The sequence below is a fragment of the Dermacentor albipictus genome, chromosome 2 (genome assembly GCF_038994185.2).
Source record: "Dermacentor albipictus isolate Rhodes 1998 colony chromosome 2, USDA_Dalb.pri_finalv2, whole genome shotgun sequence".
Taxonomy (NCBI): Eukaryota; Metazoa; Arthropoda; class Arachnida; order Ixodida; family Ixodidae; genus Dermacentor; species Dermacentor albipictus.
In genome coordinates, this window is record NC_091822.1 from 196,505,254 (window position 1) to 196,523,289 (window position 18,036).

The 18,036-nt window shown below is 46.1% G+C and overlaps 1 protein-coding gene across 3 annotated transcripts in view; it reads right to left on the reverse strand.

Moving 5' to 3' along the window:
- Positions 1-4,438: 4,438 nt before the first annotated feature.
- The window catches only part of LOC135898564 (scoloptoxin SSD14-like), a 58,118-nt gene continuing 44,520 nt past the window's right edge, over positions 4,439-18,036 (reverse strand). For all 3 annotated transcript variants that reach the window (XM_065427586.2, XM_065427585.1, XM_065427587.1), the window contains exons 6-11: positions 16,089-16,255; positions 14,814-15,085; positions 13,850-14,004; positions 10,380-10,605; positions 7,022-7,135; positions 4,439-5,498 (exon numbers count right to left, since the gene is read on the reverse strand). In XM_065427586.2, coding sequence (XP_065283658.1) covers positions 5,370-5,498; positions 7,022-7,135; positions 10,380-10,605; positions 13,850-14,004; positions 14,814-15,085; positions 16,089-16,255 — 1,063 coding nt within the window. In that variant the 3' untranslated portion in view covers positions 4,439-5,369. The remainder of the gene's footprint in view (positions 5,499-7,021; positions 7,136-10,379; positions 10,606-13,849; positions 14,005-14,813; positions 15,086-16,088; positions 16,256-18,036) is intronic.

Sequence of the window (18,036 nt, forward strand, 5' to 3'; positions counted from 1 at the left end):
CTGTTCCAAATTATTATTCTGCAGAAATGCCGTTGTCGCGCGAAGGCTCCACTTTCTAATCAAATGCCTGGGGCAGATGATTTTAATTCAATAATTTCAAGTCGTTCAATAAGAATGCCAAATATCTGGCAGCATAATATGCCGATTTGTTGTTTCAATTTAGGCAAAACGATTTATTGTGTGGTGCACTGTCATCATGTTTGCATCCCTTTACGGCAATGTGAAGTGATTCTGCACTATACCTGCATCGGGTGACATGCCGTTTCCTTACTTCATTACTATCTTCATTACTGTTTCATGGAGCGTCAGGTAACGGAAAAAATTTACTTATCCCTTGAAAACTCCGCAGTTCACCGGGCTCCTAGTTGCGTATGCATTACATGCCTCAATCAAATAGTGCAAAAAGCTTTTTTTTTATCGAACGGGCTCCACGCAAGCTTTATATGTCACTGGATTTAGAAATGAGGAAGTATTAGATATTCGTATTCGACTCGATTTCAGAGTTTCACAATTTGAACACCCCTATGAATATGACACTTCTTTGTTCTTGTTCTTGGCCAATCCCCCAGAGTAGGTATGTGCCTCTGCCTCACAACGTTATTCCGCTGTAGTACCATCGCCCGTGTGACAATGAGTGAGTGAGTGAAGAAACATTTATTGTAGGTCCGGCGAGGACGCGAACTCATCGCGCACCCGGCTAGTCCCACGTCGGGACCGGCAGGTCTAGCCCACCGGCCCGGTCGCGGGCACGCCGGACAGCCAGGATTTGCTGTTCCAGAGCGGGGCTACGCAGAAGCGAGTCCCACTCCTCCTTGATGAACTTAGGGTATGTCGACCCGCACTCCCACAGCATGTGCGCTAGAGTAGAGGTCTGCCCGCAGGAGGGGCAGGCGTCGTCGCGATACACGTCCGGGTAAGCCTCGTGGAGAACGGACAGACACGGATACGTACTAGTCTGCAGAAGCCTAAGAGAAACGGCTTGCGCCCTATTCAACCTGGGGTGAGGGGGTGGAAAGACCCTTCTAGACATGTAGAAGAATTTAATAATCTCGTTATGAGTAGCGGGAGCATCCCTGTGGCCGTAGGGAGGAGGGGAGTCGGTGCTTCTTGCAGAGGAAGCGCGGTCGGTGAGGTCACGCGCAGCCTCGTGAGCAGACTCATTCAGGTTCTGGGGAGCACCCTCGACCGACCCTACGTGAGCTGGAAACCAGTGGATTGAATGATGCGTGAGAGCATATCGATTCGAGTTGCTAAGAAGACGAGCAGCTTGCTTGGCGATGCAACCCTTCTGAAAAGCCCTAACTGCCGTTTTGGAATCGCTATATATCTCGGACCCACGACCGTCCAGCAGGGCGAGGGCGATGGCGGCTTGCTCGGCGACTCCGGGGTCTGAAGTGCGAATGGAGGCGCAATTAGAAATCTTGCCGCTGGAGTCGACCACAACGATGGCAAAGGTCTTCCCATCGCTGTACTCCGCGGCGTCGACGAAGCTTGCTCTAATGTCTCGTTGCTTTATCTGTTTGAGGATGGCTGCTGCTCTGGCCTTGCGTCTGCCCTCGTTATGGACGGGATGGACGTTTCGTGGCAGAGGGGCCACTTCGAACTTGTCTCGAATGCACCTAGGGATCGGGGTACTGACCATCGGGAATCCCGCAGGGTGGTAACCCAACTCTTCGAGGATGTGTTTACCTGCCGCTGTGGTGCTCAGGCGAGTGAGTTGCGCACGTTCTTGGGCCTCGGCAATCTCCTCGGCAGTGTTATGCACCCCCAGCTTGAGGAGATCCTCGGTATGGGTCCTGATGGGTAGCCCGAGAGCCCTCTTGACCACTTTGCGGATGAGAGCGTTGAGCTTGTCTCGCTCCGCTCTGAGCCAGTTGTGCATAGAAATTGTGTACGTAAAGTGACATAGCACGAAGGCATTGATAAGCCTGAGGAGATTGTTTTCCTTCATTCCTCGGTGCCGGTTTGCTATTCTGCGAACGAGGCGGAAAGCGTTGTCCGTCTTTGCGATGATCTTGCGGAGAGCCGTTCCGTTCCCGCCGTTGAATTCGACAAACATGCCGAGGACCCGAATAACGTCGACCCTGGGTATCACCCCCCCGTCACAAGTACGAAGACTGATGCTGCTTTCGGAAACTGGCTTCCAATCTTTGGGTCTGCCTCCCTTCTCTTTTCTGTAAAGCAGAAGCTCCGACTTGGCGGGGGAGCATCGAAGTCCGGTGGGGCGGAGATACTCTTCGATCACATCGATCGCCTCCTGCATGGATTCTTCGACTCTGCCCTCGCAGCCGCCGGGGCACCATAAGGTGATGTCGTCGGCGTATATGGTGTGCTTGACGCCCTCTACGCGGGCCAACCTCTAGGAAAGACCAATCATACAGATGTTGAACAGGCTGGGTGAGATGACGGCGCCCTGAGGCAATGCTGTCATGTCATAATGGCCACGCGATAGTGTTATCGCAAGAGCATGTATAAGGATGTTCAGTAACGTGCCGGTGTCGCTTTTTAGGCGGGGCAATTTTTAATTTGAAACACCAGCTAGGCGTGAAGGACTGATGGCCGTGTCGGATATGCGAACTTCACTGAATAAGAGGTTTCCGTTGAGACGCCAAAGTGGAAACGGCAAAGGCTACCGACGGCTTCAAGTCGGGAGCACTGGCCCATATAATCAAACTCAGAAGTGGCGTCAAGCACCTGCGACATGCACAGATGCGAGCAGCGAATACACGACGGACGTGTGCTTATTGCACGCCTCGTTTTCGTGGCAGCAATTTCGCGTCGGAAGGAAAGGCAAACAATCAGCGACAGGACTCCGTCGGGGACAGAGCCGGTTGAAACAGTTCGCCCGCTGTGAAATGTAGTGCTCCACGCGCATTAGCGTAAGTTCCCGTTTTTTTGAAACGATAAAAAGAAATGTCGCCTAAACGACACTTACATTTAATCAGAGACATATCGGATGTTTTCTCTCTTTAAGTTTCGTCCAAGAACCGTATAGTTTATCCATCGAACTTTCACTCACTGCTTACAGTACGACTAGGCTTTTCCGAAACGAAAATAGTGGTGCTCAAAATGACCACATCGGCGCACAGATAAGGTATGCGACGTCAAATTGTCGTGTAAAGTGAGAGGTATAGTAACCGAGACTTATAGTGTGCCTATGTATACGTATACAGCAGGACGACACGATAGCTCCATCATTGTATTTTGCAAAAGTAACATTTTGCAAAAGTAAGAAATTCGTATCACATAATTAAGGCGCGTGCTTTTGCTGGGTGCAGCAGCAAATTATCAACGCCTACAGCGTTAATAAATGCGCAGTTACAACATGAGCTGGACAGCAAATGATGATTATATATGATAAGTACATGAATATATATCAACACACCAATACTTTTTTACATTGCGTTCAGTGAACAAATTCACAAAGGAAGGACAATGTTGCATGGAAATGACAGTATATGCTACAATAAGACGGCCTAAATTCACAAAGTACTCATAAGCATTTTTAACCGGTAATTTCAGTGCGCTGCGCTTCCCCGTGGTAGGCTAAGGCTTGACTATCATACAGAGTCTGCTTTTCAACTCTGTCGCAAAACATAAAAAAACACACAAACGACGCCCAAAAACTTATTCACTGTGCACTCGCGCTATATAGCCTGGAGCGCATAGCTTGGCCGTGCTCGTTACTTGCAACAGGCGTGTAAGCGCCTCCGACGCGTCAAGGCGCAGTACAGTCGCCATGCCCTCCTCCCTGTCCTCTTCCAACCACAAAAGAAGTATAATATTGAAAGGCGGCCCAATTAACACCACGTGACCAAGGTTGCTATTGTGGATGCTGGGTCAGTATCCGTCTTGTTATCCAATTTTGCCATGCTTGTGCGTTGAGCAAAACAGGCAGGGCGTAACCACATGGTGAACCTATCAGAGCCGAACAGTTGGCGATTTTCACAGCATCCTGAGTGGCACCCCGAGGTTCGAATCGCCGCTCGCGCCGTCCCAGTTTCACCAAGGCGCAAGTGCCGGGTTGTTGCCTCTCTTCGGTCTTGGAATAGCTCGGTCGAAAGCTAACTACCACTCGAAAGAATGGAACATGCGTTGTCTGAAGCCGTTGCCCCGGATCAACGAACCCTCTGCCGACAAATAAAATTAGTCCACTAGCGATGAGCATATCGCCAACCAACCAAGCTAATTCGAGAGCGGTTCGGCAATCCCGCTTGTCGGCTTGTCTGCAGCAACGCGCGCGCTGCCACCGGCACAAGTAGTCACACATGCTGATCTTTCTAACTGGTGTTCGTGCATACGAAGAATGCCAGCCTATAAGGAAGAGGCTTACGCTTTGCGATGAGAATACCGACGTTTTGTGCTGAGGTTTACCTCCCTCCCTTCCTAACAGCGGAACACTACATAACTTAAACGCACGCCTGACACAAGCTGTGTGCCAACACGGTGAAAGCAATTTGTGGAGTGTTGTGCATCGCTCAAGACATTCTCATGCTAACGTTGGGTTACAAATGGGCTCTTCAATAGCAGCTCGCTTTGTACAGAAACGATCTAAAACACGAGTGATATCGGGCCTGACATATGGCTTTGCCCGTAATTTCCTACGACTGGGTAAACGTTACTATCTTGATAATATCACTACCCCCAACCCCTCCCCCAGAAAGAAAAAAAAGCAAAAAAACTCTTAATGAAACAGCTTCTCTTTTCTTCTAGGGTAGAAATTACCCCCAAAAGCGCATACTTAACGGCGCAATCATAAAGGCGCGGCGTCTGCAGGCCGTGCGCATTTGCTCATTCAACTCTGTTAGCTTGAGAAAGTTAAAAAGAGATTGGCTATACGCTCACCGATTTCTTTACGCGATAACGGCGACTGCGTATGTACCATGCAATGAACAAGGAAAGTGAGAAAGCAACGGCATAAGCGATGAGTGGTGCATTCCGTGAGCCTTAAGTCCGAAAGCTGAATATACTGTAGAGATTGGCACCTTGCCTCCTTACTCCTTTCATCGTTAATTGTGTTACGCAGCGCCTTTTCTTACAGAAGTGAATACGAACTAACGTGTTAATTGCAGATTTTTTTGGTATTGATAGCAGCGCCACCAAGCAGTCATTGTGTGAAAGGATACTTGCAGTCATAAAATGTATGCACAACCGCTAGGCGACAGCGCAAAACAAAGAAAGGTATACAACGAATGCGAAGCATACAGCGAAAAAAAAAGAAACATGCCGAACACATTGAGCAGGAGGCTCGGACTCCTAGCACAGTGCGCGAGTCAATGAAGCCTCAATCCGAAAGCTATAGGCACTTCCAAACGCTGTCTGCTGCAGCGCCAGCTTTCTCTCCAGCGAGCACCCGTGAAACTACGCGTTCAGAAGACTATTCTGTAGTCCTGATTGAGCAAATAAGTGCCATTGTCTCGCTGCACGCCCCTGACCGACGAGTTGGTGCGCAGCGTCTCCAGCTGGTAGCCCATGGTGTGCAGCTTCTGGAGGATCACCTGAAATTGATGAATGACATAAATGGAAACCGAACGTCTGGCATTGCAGGACGCCATATAATACAGAGAAAACCAACACACGTGCTAGCGAACACGATTCATGTTTCAATCAAGGATGCAATCAGATTAACGCTAGAAATCGCTCCAGGAAGTGCGCGCCTTTCATGCTGCAGGAGAAATCGCCAATTTAACGCTTGAGCTGATAAGCGCGTATTACTGTCAAGCCAACGTGCAACAAGTTGCACTAAGCCACACCGGTGTATTTTGCTGAAAGCGGCTTGTCATGCGTGTTTCTTAGGAGGGATACAAAATAGATATGCTAAATTTGTTTAGATTGGTATATTATTGTTTCGCGACTCTATCTTTGTTCATTCAATTGAAAACAGTTGATTAGTACAGAAGAAATTGACTTCGGAAATGACGTCGGGAGTTTCAAATAATGTTTTATTTTGCATTTCGGATGTCTAGGCTCACCAATAGTTCTCGACACTTGCTAGCAATAATATTTGTTTGTTTTTTTCTTCTCAGAATGTCAATGCAGTTCTTGTTTATTGATAAACAATAACTAGACCCGAGTAGACTTAGTCAAAATCTGTGGCGCCACTGAGAGCTGGTGCGGAAAATTCATGTTGGCGCTGTGACTTCTTTTTTTTCCTGTTCAATTCCGGATCGTAAAAATAACGTTTCAGTCTGGTTAGACCGGTTCATGTTCGTTTGGTGCCTCAGATTACTACAAATCTAAGAATAATAGCAGAAAGAGAGCATAAATTTGTCTCGTGCAACAACACGACGCCACTCCTTAACTTAAAGAGAAGACTGAATGAAAAAAATAGTTATGCATGTTTTTTATTGTCGCAAGCAGTTATAAAAAATCCCGCTGTGGAAACACTTACGTACCTATTCAGATTTTGTTCTAGTGTGATCAAAGCGATCGCCTAGCGCTCCTTCATCTCAGCGATGGTATAGGTCTCCTACCACGGAGTAACTCCTTGACGTTCACCAAATTCAAACGCTTGCGAGGATATTGCTAACATGCCTGCCTCCCGACGATCCATGTTGAAAACCGCAACAATGGCACTCTACATTCTAATATGACAAGTCTGCCTGCATTTACAAATGCTAGAGCGTAGTTGAGCTACAAGCACAGGCAATGCATGGATGAAAAGCACCAGTGCTCGATCCAGCGAAAGTGGTGAACCTGAACCGAAAACAGTTATATTTTCGTTTTCGCTTTGGTTCTGGAGTGAAAAAAAAAAACATCAACGTTCCGGTTTATTTCCGGTTCGCGCAAAAATAAATGTTTTCTTTTTGTTCGGTTTTCGACTCAGTTCCAGTTGGATACCCTGAATAATACGTCTCAGCATTTTTCTTTAGTGTCTCTTCAGATCATATATACATGCGTCTAGCTACTAAGGGATTCAAGCCCAGGGACGGTTTCTTCATCACACATTGCCTTTTCTGAGCAGAGCGCTGAGCGCAGTCAGACGTATGCAGCGCCGCGCGAATGTGGGGCTGACACGTACCCCTGGGAATTGGTACTCGGCGTACAGAACGTCCGGCACGAGGGGGTGGTGAAGCCTGGGGGCGTCGATTGCCTGCTTTAGGGTCACGTTGGTGTGCAGCGCCCGCCACAGGAACTGCACGCAGAGAATGAATGAATGAATACTGCTTTTTCGTCACAATCAATGTGCAGAATTTGATAATCCAGTAGTGTTAGCTAAGCAGAAAATTAATGCTTGCTATTGGGCACAACATTCTCAATTAGATCTTGCGAGGTTCAGTGTGCAATTGCATCATGTCGCCAAAAGTCTGCTGCTTGGCCGCAAGGCATTACGTACAATACGCTAAGAAAGCTCGGGCCGACAGATACAAATGCGCTCTTAGACATCTATAATAATCTATGGATGGAAGAAACTGTACCTGATTCTTGGAAAGTGGCTAGAATCATCCCAATTTTAAAACCGGATAAGATATCCTTATATCTTGAACCCTTCCGCCCAGTTAGTTTGACAAGTTGTTTATGCAAAGTAATGGAGAAAATGAATGACGCGCGACTTCAATGGTGGTGTAATGAAATGGATGTGTTGTCGAACTACTTAGAAGGTTTTAGAAAACAGAGCTTCACAATTGATGCAATTCTGGATATAGTAACCTGTGTGGAACACGAACGTACATGTGGAAACTTGATGATAGCAGTATTCCTAGACATCAAGAGGGCATTTGACACTGTTAGTCACGTTCATGTTTTGCTAAGTATGACAGAAATCGAAATGTCAAGCAGGTAGTTTCGATGGATTTCTGAATTTATATCAGGTCGCAAAATATTTGTTCAGACGGGTGAGGGAAAGAGTGCTAAAGATGTCAAACAGGGAGTACCACAGGGAAGCGTACTGAGCCCTTTTCTTTTTAACTGCGTCATGACTGATTTAACAAGACTGCCATCACAGATTAGATTCTCACTGTATGCAGATGATCTGTGCATTTGGACATCTGGGCCTAATATTCAATTACTTCAAATGCCATAGCAAGACGGCGTAAATGACATTAACCAATTTTTGAGAGATAGATAGATAGTTAGATAATAGATAGATAGATAGATAGATAGATAGATAGATAGATAGATAGATAGATAGATAGATAGATAGATAGATAGATAGATAGATAGATAGATAGATAGATAGATAGATAGATAGAGAGAGAGAGAGAGAGAGAGAGAGAGAGAGAGGGGGGGGGGAGAGGAATGGTTCTATCCCATGCAAAGACAACTGTATTGCCCTTCACTCGGAGGCAGTTATAGAGTTTCACTCTTAATCTAGAAGGACAGCTTCTAATGATTGCGACACACCATCGATTTCTTGGTATAATACTTAATAGGCAGCTATGCCCCTGAAAAACTCGACAAGAAGGTTAATGCGATAGTGACTACTTCGCAGACTTGCAGGAACATCATGGGGCGGTTCAGTATCGTCCATGCTGACTGTTTACAATGCATTAATGCGACAAAAAATGCGTGTTACGTGCCCGTCGTACACGGACTTTCCCACACGTCAGAAGAGCGACATCAAAGACTTTTAGCTAGAGAACAACGCATATGTCTAGGTCCACGAGCGACTTCTAGCTGTCTTGTAATAGCTGAGGCTCACCAATCACCGTTTCTGGTTATGAGAAGTACAGAAACATGCCGACATTATTTTCGTCTTCAAACGCAGCATAAAAGCCACCCATTGGTTCTAGACATAATGAAACGAGATAGAAGCTATGTTTATAAAGAAATTCGGGAAAATCTCTATATATTGCCAAGAAATAAGTTTTAGAACTCAGACGTCGAATATCCTCCATGGATACTTACACTTCCAGAAATTGAATTGTCAGTAGACGGAATATTCAGAAAAAGAGACGGTGTTCATTCAAGCTGCTCAACAGCTTGCACTTTACCAGACGTATATGTGGTATTCAGGATACAGACACGCCTACTTGTATACAGATGGCTCTAGTGCAGCAACCTCTTCAACTTCAGCTTTCGTTCTACCACACTTCAATTACCCCTATAAACAAGAATCATTTAAGTTATCCCGTTCGACTTCGTCCACAACTGTTGAACTATTCGCAATCCTGTGTGCAACAAAATTTCATCACTCTGCAGCACAAGAGGAAAAACAATCAGCGATATACGAAACACTTAAAGACCTTACAAAGGCAAGCCAAGCGAAGCATGAAATAGCATTCCAGTGGACAGAAGGACATTGCAACATTCCTGGCAACACAGCAGCCGATGAAGCAGCACGACAAGCACACCTCAAAGATGACGTTGTTCAGCTCCCAATGTCAAAGAATGAATTACGCTGCATTATAAGGGCAACGTCTTTCAAAAGTGTGCATATGCTAGGTTTGATCAGAATTCTAAGAGCTCTGATTTGTATCATATCGGGCCGTTTACCGAATTCAGGTCGAATTCAGGGCAAACCTCCTTCTAGACTGCCCACATCACGACACACCAAGACGCCGATTTAGATCAACCCTAATTACATTAGATCGCAGACCTTTCAGTTTAAAGAAAATTTTGGGTCCTTGGCCCACAACGACCCTGCGGAAGAGCGATTTGAAAGCATGAACTGATGACAGCAGCATTGTTGGCCGTTATTAACGTTTTTAATGTTCCTTTTATTTCAATGTTGTTGTATACATGTATGTGTTTGTGGATTATGTTATGCTGACTGTACTGTTCTGACTATGTGATAATGCATTTACAGAATGCATGCACCACCCACTGACTAGAGACTGCATCATTAGGTAACAGTAACATATGTATTTTTGAGACATTCTTCTAAATTAGTGTGTAGCTATTTAATTGTATATTGCATGTACCATGTATTTTGTACGTCATAGTGTTACTGTGAAAATGCCGCTTGACAAGTTCTGGTACTCGCGTGAGAAGGTTGTTTGACATGTAACCTTGAAGCTTGTATGTTGTGGGTTAGACCCATTCAAGAGCTAAGTAGTAGCCGGCGCCTCAATTGTGCGTCAACATCTCCTTAGATCATATCAATAAAAAACATGAATCCGCGATTATCCAAGTGCCCAGCAAAAAGGCATTTGGCCGTTGTCTGGCACACTGATATGACGCTTTTAACAGTCAATGATGAATGACTGACAACATGACGTACACTGCGAAAAGCGATATAAGAACACAATGAAGAAGGCAGTAATACTACCGGAGCAGGGCTCACAGGCTGTAGACATTCAAATTGCAAGTCACACTTTTAATGTCAAATTATGTATAGGATGTCGTTATCTGTACTATTACTACTACTACTGTTGATGATGATGGTGATGACGACGACGACGAATACGGGAAGGACGCCCGTATGATGTTCCACCGACCTGTATGGCGGCCGTGAGAGTCTGGTTGCCCGGCCCGTCAGCGGTGAAGAGCAGTCGGATGTCACCGGCGTCGTCGACAACCAGCGCGGGCGCCGCCGGACTGGGCACTCTCGCCCCTGGCCGGAACAGGGCGCTCTCCTCCTCGCCACCGCTGGCCGCGGAGAACTCCCTCAGGGCGCCGTTGAATATCACACCCGTCGAGTTGGACAGGAAGTGCGAGCCGAACCTGTTCGACGGCGGCAGTCGGCCGCCCATGAGCCGGCTCTGTCAGTAAACTACGTGCTGCCGAACAAACAATAATATCCAGAAGCGCGAAACGAAAGCGACAACAGGGATTAAACGTCTGTGAGAATGCTTGTCTGCTTTAGTCGGTTCATGACTAATGAACTAGAATGGCGATGCGGCCGAGTTGGGCTAACCTCACGTTTCTCTTTCCGCACTTCGGTTCTCTGCGCTGCGGTAATCACACCATGATCACAGCTTGTTCTTGTTCCCTGGTAAAATGGTGCAAACCGTGCACTCTGGGAGATCGGCCACGAATCGGGCGGTAAAGGAATTGCTAGCATTTTTTGTTGAATAAATTAGGGTGAAATGAAATAAGTATCTTGCAAATGGGATTTAGAGTGGCTACTGTTACAGGTATGAATAATCAATTATCTAGATATTTTATTAATTTTGTGAACATTATAAGTATTGAGAAGTATTCTAACATGCAATTCGTTTTGTCTCACACAGAAAAATGCAGAGGGCTTCACAAACGTTCCTGTAGCTGTAACCCAGTATGGTAGCCCAAAAGGAAAGAGTCAGAGGAAGAGTCAAATTCAAGCCAAGCTTTTGGAAGGGTTGTTCTAGAAATCCTTTCCATTGAATAATAAAACCGCGGCATGTCAAAAAGAAGTGCTCCAGAGATTCACTCTCATTGCGTAAAGGGCACAAAGGCGATATAGCCAGACCAGACCTGCGGAGGTAAAAGCTCAGTGGGGAGACTCGGTACCGTAGTCTTGTAATCGTTACTTCATTTTTTCTAGCGGAACACCATTTGTTTGTTGTTCCAAGGAAAACTGAGATGTGGGAAATCAGACGTTGCCAACGGTGATTGCGCGCAGTTATTTGTAGTAGTATGTTGTCTTAATCGTGCCACAGTGATGAAAGCAGAGGTAAGTAAGATGGGAATCATACGACTATGGTGGGGTGCTACTGCGAGTGCATCTGCATATCCGTTTAAAGCTGGACCTTCGTGGCCTTTCACACACACTAAACGAACGAGACGTAAGTGTCTTGGGAGAAGAGAATATAAAGTTTCTAATGAATTTGATAATTTGGGTACGGATAATGAAGAGCAGACAGACAGACTGAATCAATTACGATTACAGCTGATGACAGAGATGATGGTATTTTCCGTAAAGCTAAGATTGTGATTCCACCTGAAAGATAGGCGTGAAGTCAGCTAGCCGAATCAAGACCAATTTAGATGCAGTTATACAATGCCCACACCTGTATTTTCTTCACAGAAGGAAGCATCAGTATCTATAACGTTCTTTGTATCCAGGTGTGCAAGGTGGTCTTCCAGAATACTATTGAGATATTGATAGGGAAGATGTTTAGCATTATTTGGAAAAAATAACATCAAATTGAATTTTAGCATCTGAAACCGAGGACTTTAGAAAGACCACGTCGCATAGGTGAACGTTTAATGGGTCCAATAGTTTTTGAGCGATAACAACTTGACGGTGACGTGAGCGATACCACTGGTAGTTAAAAAATGAGGCCGCTTTATTAACGAAAACATATTGTGATCTCCTCTGTGGTGATGCATACATCTTAGAAAAGTTTGTACTGTTAGGATATGAAATTGCATGAGAGGAGAAGGCAGGCATTCTTCTTGATATAAGATATTGTTAGCGACAAATTTAGGAAGCCCAAGGCATAATCGTAATGCTTCTCTTTCCAACAGAATCAGAAGTCGAATTTTGCATGCAGGTACGCCAGAAGGCAAAGCGCAGCCAAACTCTATTATCGGACTAACATGCATGCAATAGATCATCATGCGAACATGCCGACGCAACCCTGATCGATTGCTGCTGAGTATACGCAGCATTCCTACTGCGCGTGCTCCCTTTGAAGTAATATGCTCTATATGTGGACTCCAATTAAGCTTTTCGGTGTACATTACTCCAATTTCTTTAAGTGAATTCACCTAATGCTATGGATTCTTTGCGTTTCTACGCCGTCCTTGTCCACTCGTCCTGTTGTGCCGTTTTAGAAGGAATGTGAAAAAATAAAATAAATACCATTTTTAAAAACAATCAAATAACCTTATTTATTCCAATGTTCAGCATGGAAATGACTGCCAGAGCAAAAAGCCAGAGGGGAAGCTTCAGTCACAGAAGGAAGAGCTGAGCTGTGCGCAAGCGCCCCAAGTACCAGCAAAATAATTCCCATAACAAATTCCCTTAGTGCGTGCGATCTGCACAACTTAAAGAAAAAAAAATTTGCTTCCCTCACCCTACTGTCGTATCCTCTTATTATCCACCACCAGTGTGGATGGGGAACAGCAGGCCCATACGGGGTGTCAAGGAACGCATTGTCCCGACGAAGACAAAGCTCCACGTCTAAACTCCTGAGACATCCATTGTTCGACCACTGCTCACCGCTTCAAGTCACCACCTATAGGGTGAAAAGGCAGACAAGACCGGGACACTGCGTCGACCAAAGCAAATTTAAAAGATAAGAAGACGTTTCGGCTCCCACATGGGAGCCTTTTTCAAAGGTAAAAGAAACAAATGTGTTCGAGCCGTTCGCTTAAATAGGACTAACACATTGCTCGAACACATATGTTCCTTTTACCTATGAATAATGCTCCAGTGTGAGAGCCGAAACGTCTTCTTTTCTTTTAAGTTTACTTTGGTCGGCGTAGTGACCCGTGTTTTGCCTGCCTTTTCACCCTGTTTCATGCCGACCAGATGAGTTTCCGTCAAAAACTAAACTTCATCGTCATCGTTATTATATATACCTGTGTATCGCTATCGTGTTTGGATTTGTGAGCAGGTGCCTTACGTTTGCTTTATAGCAGTTCTCTTATGGCAGCTCGCTTCATGGCAGCGCAGGCATTCGCATGTGGAGGTGCTGAGAGAGAGAGTAAACTTTGTAGAAAAGAGCACGCGTCGACACCAAACTGGACTTTGTCCAACTAGCGTCTGCGTGACTAAAGATCTCCTGACTGGTGGAAGTAGCACAGCAACGATGTCCTTGCGTAAGAGGAAGGAATTTGAGGGTCCTTCGCATCGCCTTACCCATGCTAAGAAAGCAGAAATTCGGCTGCGTTGTAACACATGAGGGCAGACTAAAAGCGTCGCGCAGAAAATGTTCGCAAGTCGTCGAGCCTTCCCCGAGGGAGGCATATCGAGTCTGGGTTTCGGGTCGGCTGTGATCAGTGGACAAGGCACGCAAGCAGCAGTTGCGGCACTTACACTCCGTGAAGTTCACTGGAGACGACGACGATGTCCCCCGCGTTGTCGACCACAGCCACTGCTTCTGGCACGCCAGGGTCGCCGAGTGCATGGCTGACGTCAACGGGCAGAGGTTGTAGCACCTCGCCATCGATTATGCTGCTCGCCACTTCATCCTTCAGAAACGCCCAGCAACGTAGGACGCAAAAATATTAATTACATCTTCATTTTTCGTGCTGCTGTGTGTGCGTAACAAGTGATAACAAGTATAATCATCATTATTATTAAAAACATAATAATTATGTTTTTCCGAGGGCTACATTCAATGTCTCAAGTATACGGAGCAAGTACCAGAGTCACAGCGACACAACGACATAATACACTGTGACGGAGACAAAGCTGGCTACTGCGAAGTGCAGGAGGTGCAGAGAAGGGCGCTCTGAGGCTTCAAGTGGTGATGAATGACGCATTGAGTTTGTCTCCACCATTAGGAGTTCAAAATTTGGAGGACGCTTAAGCTTCGCCTTTAAGAGTGGAACGCGATAGTATTCAAAGACCCCTGGCTGCTTTTCATGCTTCCCAGAAACAGCTTATGTAATCGAAACGTTTGCCGGGAAACGCTGGCGGCGAACGGTATGCACGAAGGCAAGCTTTCTGAAAGAAACGTGGCCTCTTGCGTGGGTCAATGTCCTGTTATTGTTTCGCACTTTTAATATTTCAGTCTGAGAGGACCTAACATAAAAAGATATGCGCTGTCGGGTTTTTTCTTTACATTTGCCTGTGAGCTGCCGTTCTCGAAATTCCGAGGTATAACTTTGTCAAGAACGAAAGAGAACGCATGAGCAACTTTGGTGGTAGAAGAGTGGCTGGGTATGCGTGGTTAGGAATTAGGTTGGGTCGAGTTGGGTATCGCAGGCTGCGATAAACCTACGGCACGTGTCCGGCTGGACGAGCGAGCTGCGCGCGTGCTGCAATGGACGCATACCTGGGCGCCTTCGTAGTAGGCGACCGTGGCGTCCAGCCGGCGGCCCAGGCTCTGCTTGAACACCTCGACGAGCGTGCGGAACTGTGCGGGCAGCTCCTGTGCGCGCATCAGAGGGCCCAGGGTGCGCAGCAGGGATCCGGCCATGGCCAAGGCGGGCCCTCCGCTGGGCGCTGCCGAAGTGAGCAGCCACGAGCCGCTGCCGCATGACACGTTCGCGGCGCCGTACTCGTGAGCCTCGTACGAAGCCAGGTCGTCGGCGGTCAGCAAGCCTCCTGCGACCACGCACAATTTTTGCAGAGTGCTGTACAGCCGTTTTGGAGGCATGCTAAACATGGACATTGAGTTTGGTTCCTCGAGTAAATCAAAGTTCTGCAACAGCGAAACTCTCACTGGGACAGGAGGGTCGGTGTACCAGAACAGACGCAAAAATGAAAGACGGCTATACTGATACCATAGCTTTTGTTTGAGCTAGTTGGTCAGGCATACTAGTATAAGTATTAAGGCGCGAAGAAACGGAGACGAAGAGACACACAAAAACAGGGCGAGTGCCAACTACGGTTTCTGTTGTGCCACTCGTGACGTCAGTGCGCATGCTGCTGTCTTCCTGAAGGAATAAAATCAGTTGAATATTGTCCTGCTTATGTGTCCCTTCGTCTCCATTCTTTTCACGCCTTAAGACATACCGGTACTGACACTGCCTTCAAGTTCGCACACCTGCTCGTTGTGACTTGATGGATTTTGACAGCGTCTACTCATGTCTAGTTAATTCTATAGAAAGATAAAGAACGGTTATAAAATGCATTCTAATGGAATCAAAAACTAAAACGAGCAATTTTCGAGAACTTTTCCTGTTCCAGAATGGCCCGAGTACAATAAAGTACTTTGAGGTCTTGAACCCCGTGGTAACGCTATATACCTTCTGCCTGGGCGAGGTCTCTCTTTTGATAGTTTGCAAGTAGCGTCACCACACCGCAGCACTGTAACGCGATCTGGCGCAGTCCATTGTGCTCTCTATGCATCACATCGCAGAGTACTGCGGTCCTATTTGTTCCGTTTAAACGAAGTGCAAATAAGTATAACGAACCACTTGGTCTGCTTGTCACTTGAACTTTGTTCAGAAAGACGCGTTCTTAATTTTACTGTTTGCTGCGAGCTATGCCGGCAGCAGTTTAATAAATGCGCAAGGACGTAAGGAAATAAATGCGTTGTTTCCGGCAGCCTATATTTGACAGCTAACCACGTTTGCCGACAGACACATCCAAATGGAGACGGCACCTGCGGCTGCGATGTCCCGCAGCACAAGCTTGGAGATGGCGCCTGCGTAGAACTCCTTGGCGCCCAGTTTGGCGACGCGGCGCAGCGTCTCGGACAGCGACGGTCGCTTCAGAGTCTCTCCTTCACGCAGCAGCTCGTCCTTACTTCCTTCGCGCACGAACTCCACCCTGGGCACATTGCACTGATGACACTGCAGCCTCCTGGTTTGTGCTAAATATGACCAAATGAATGATTATGTAAACTAGATTCAATGAGCACTTTCATTACACAAGCGTGACGAATAACAACAGCTGTTGTTAAATTGTGAAATAAACAATAAAAGTATTGCCCATATAACTAGATTGCGACGACTTTCTAGGAGATCGCGACTTTTCCAAGAGCCCTTACTACGATTAGCCAAGTCTGAAAATTTCTCGCTGGAAGGCCATGGGGTACGCCTATGCGATCGGTGATCCAATTCTACAACGCGCTTTTCCTGGTTTCGTACGCTACAGTCTGCCTGTGCTGGGTGAGACCTGCAGGAGAAACATTCGCGCCCTCAAATTGAAAACCTGCCTTCCCAGGCCTTCCCAGGTGTGCATCCAAGGCGGAAACTGTGGCTGCGACGCACGAGCACCCAATCTCAACGTATATTGCCTAATATCTCACTCAATTTACTGTGGATAAGCCATGTTGAGTGCTCAGTGGTATTACCATGCACCGTCCAACGTGCAGCTTTACCGCCGAACATCATGCCTGCAACAAGACAACCATTACTTTTGTGCTGCCTACATCCACTCCAAGCCTTCACCTCCCCACTTCTCCCTTCATTAAATCTTCTCTCTCTCTTCAATGCGCACCATTCTGGCATCAAAAAAGGATTGTCACTTTTAGCCCTCCAACAGGCCACGCTACTATTACTGCGTGAAAAGCACAGTGGACGACTTCATGTTCCATACAATACCATATATATATATATATATATATATATATATATATATATATATATATATATATATATATATATATATATATATATATATATATATATATTTATTATCTCTCTTAAGGTTACATCAGCAGCAAAGGAGAGAGGACACAAGGCAAAAAGCTACGTTGTTGCAGCTTGAGAGCCACTCTGCGCCCTCTGCCGTGGTGTATAACCCAGCAGCTGATCACAACAGTGGAAGAGCGCACTCACAAACACAAAAGAAATACAGCCACAAAATATCTACATCTGACATTTGCATGAAGTTACGCCTCTACTATCACTGGACGTTATTTGACAAAAACTACTCCACATATTCTATGCACAGGAAACTAATTTACAATCAACCGACATACAATGCAAGTAAAATGACACACAGTGTTGATGTTAAGGGACGCCATAATATCAAAATTGGTAATGGTGCAATTGCAAAAGCGGTAACAGGGAAATCATTTCAAGAGCGGTTTCTTGTATAATTCATTTTTCCTTAAGCGGAAACAGTGCTCGTATTTGTAAAAAAAAAAAAAGACAGAATTTCATTTTTCTATTTTCTTTGCTAAAGTATACGAAGAGCCAGTTCTTTGCAGGTGTCACTTCAGCTTGGCACAGGATGCCTTGGACCACGCTATGCATATTGTTCGCGTGTGCTCGAAGGTACGACTTAGGCCCCTTAATGAGCGGGCTCGAGTCCTTCCCGAGCGCGCCGAAAGACCCTTCAGGCGGCCTAGCTCAGACGGCTCCAGGGGCAGGTTGACAGGTATATATTCGAAGCGTTTGGCAAAAAAAAAAGCGGGTGATAGGCATGCAAGCAGCTCGTCGCTTGGTCTTACCAAGAAACAGTGTTCCTATATGGATAATAATCTGAGCATCGATCTGTTCCGATAGCTTCTGTGTTAAAGCGGGGGGAGGGGTAACAGAAACTAAGGTTACTTCTCTGTTTCAGATTCTGTTTCGAGGTTCTGTACATGTTTTAGCGTAGTG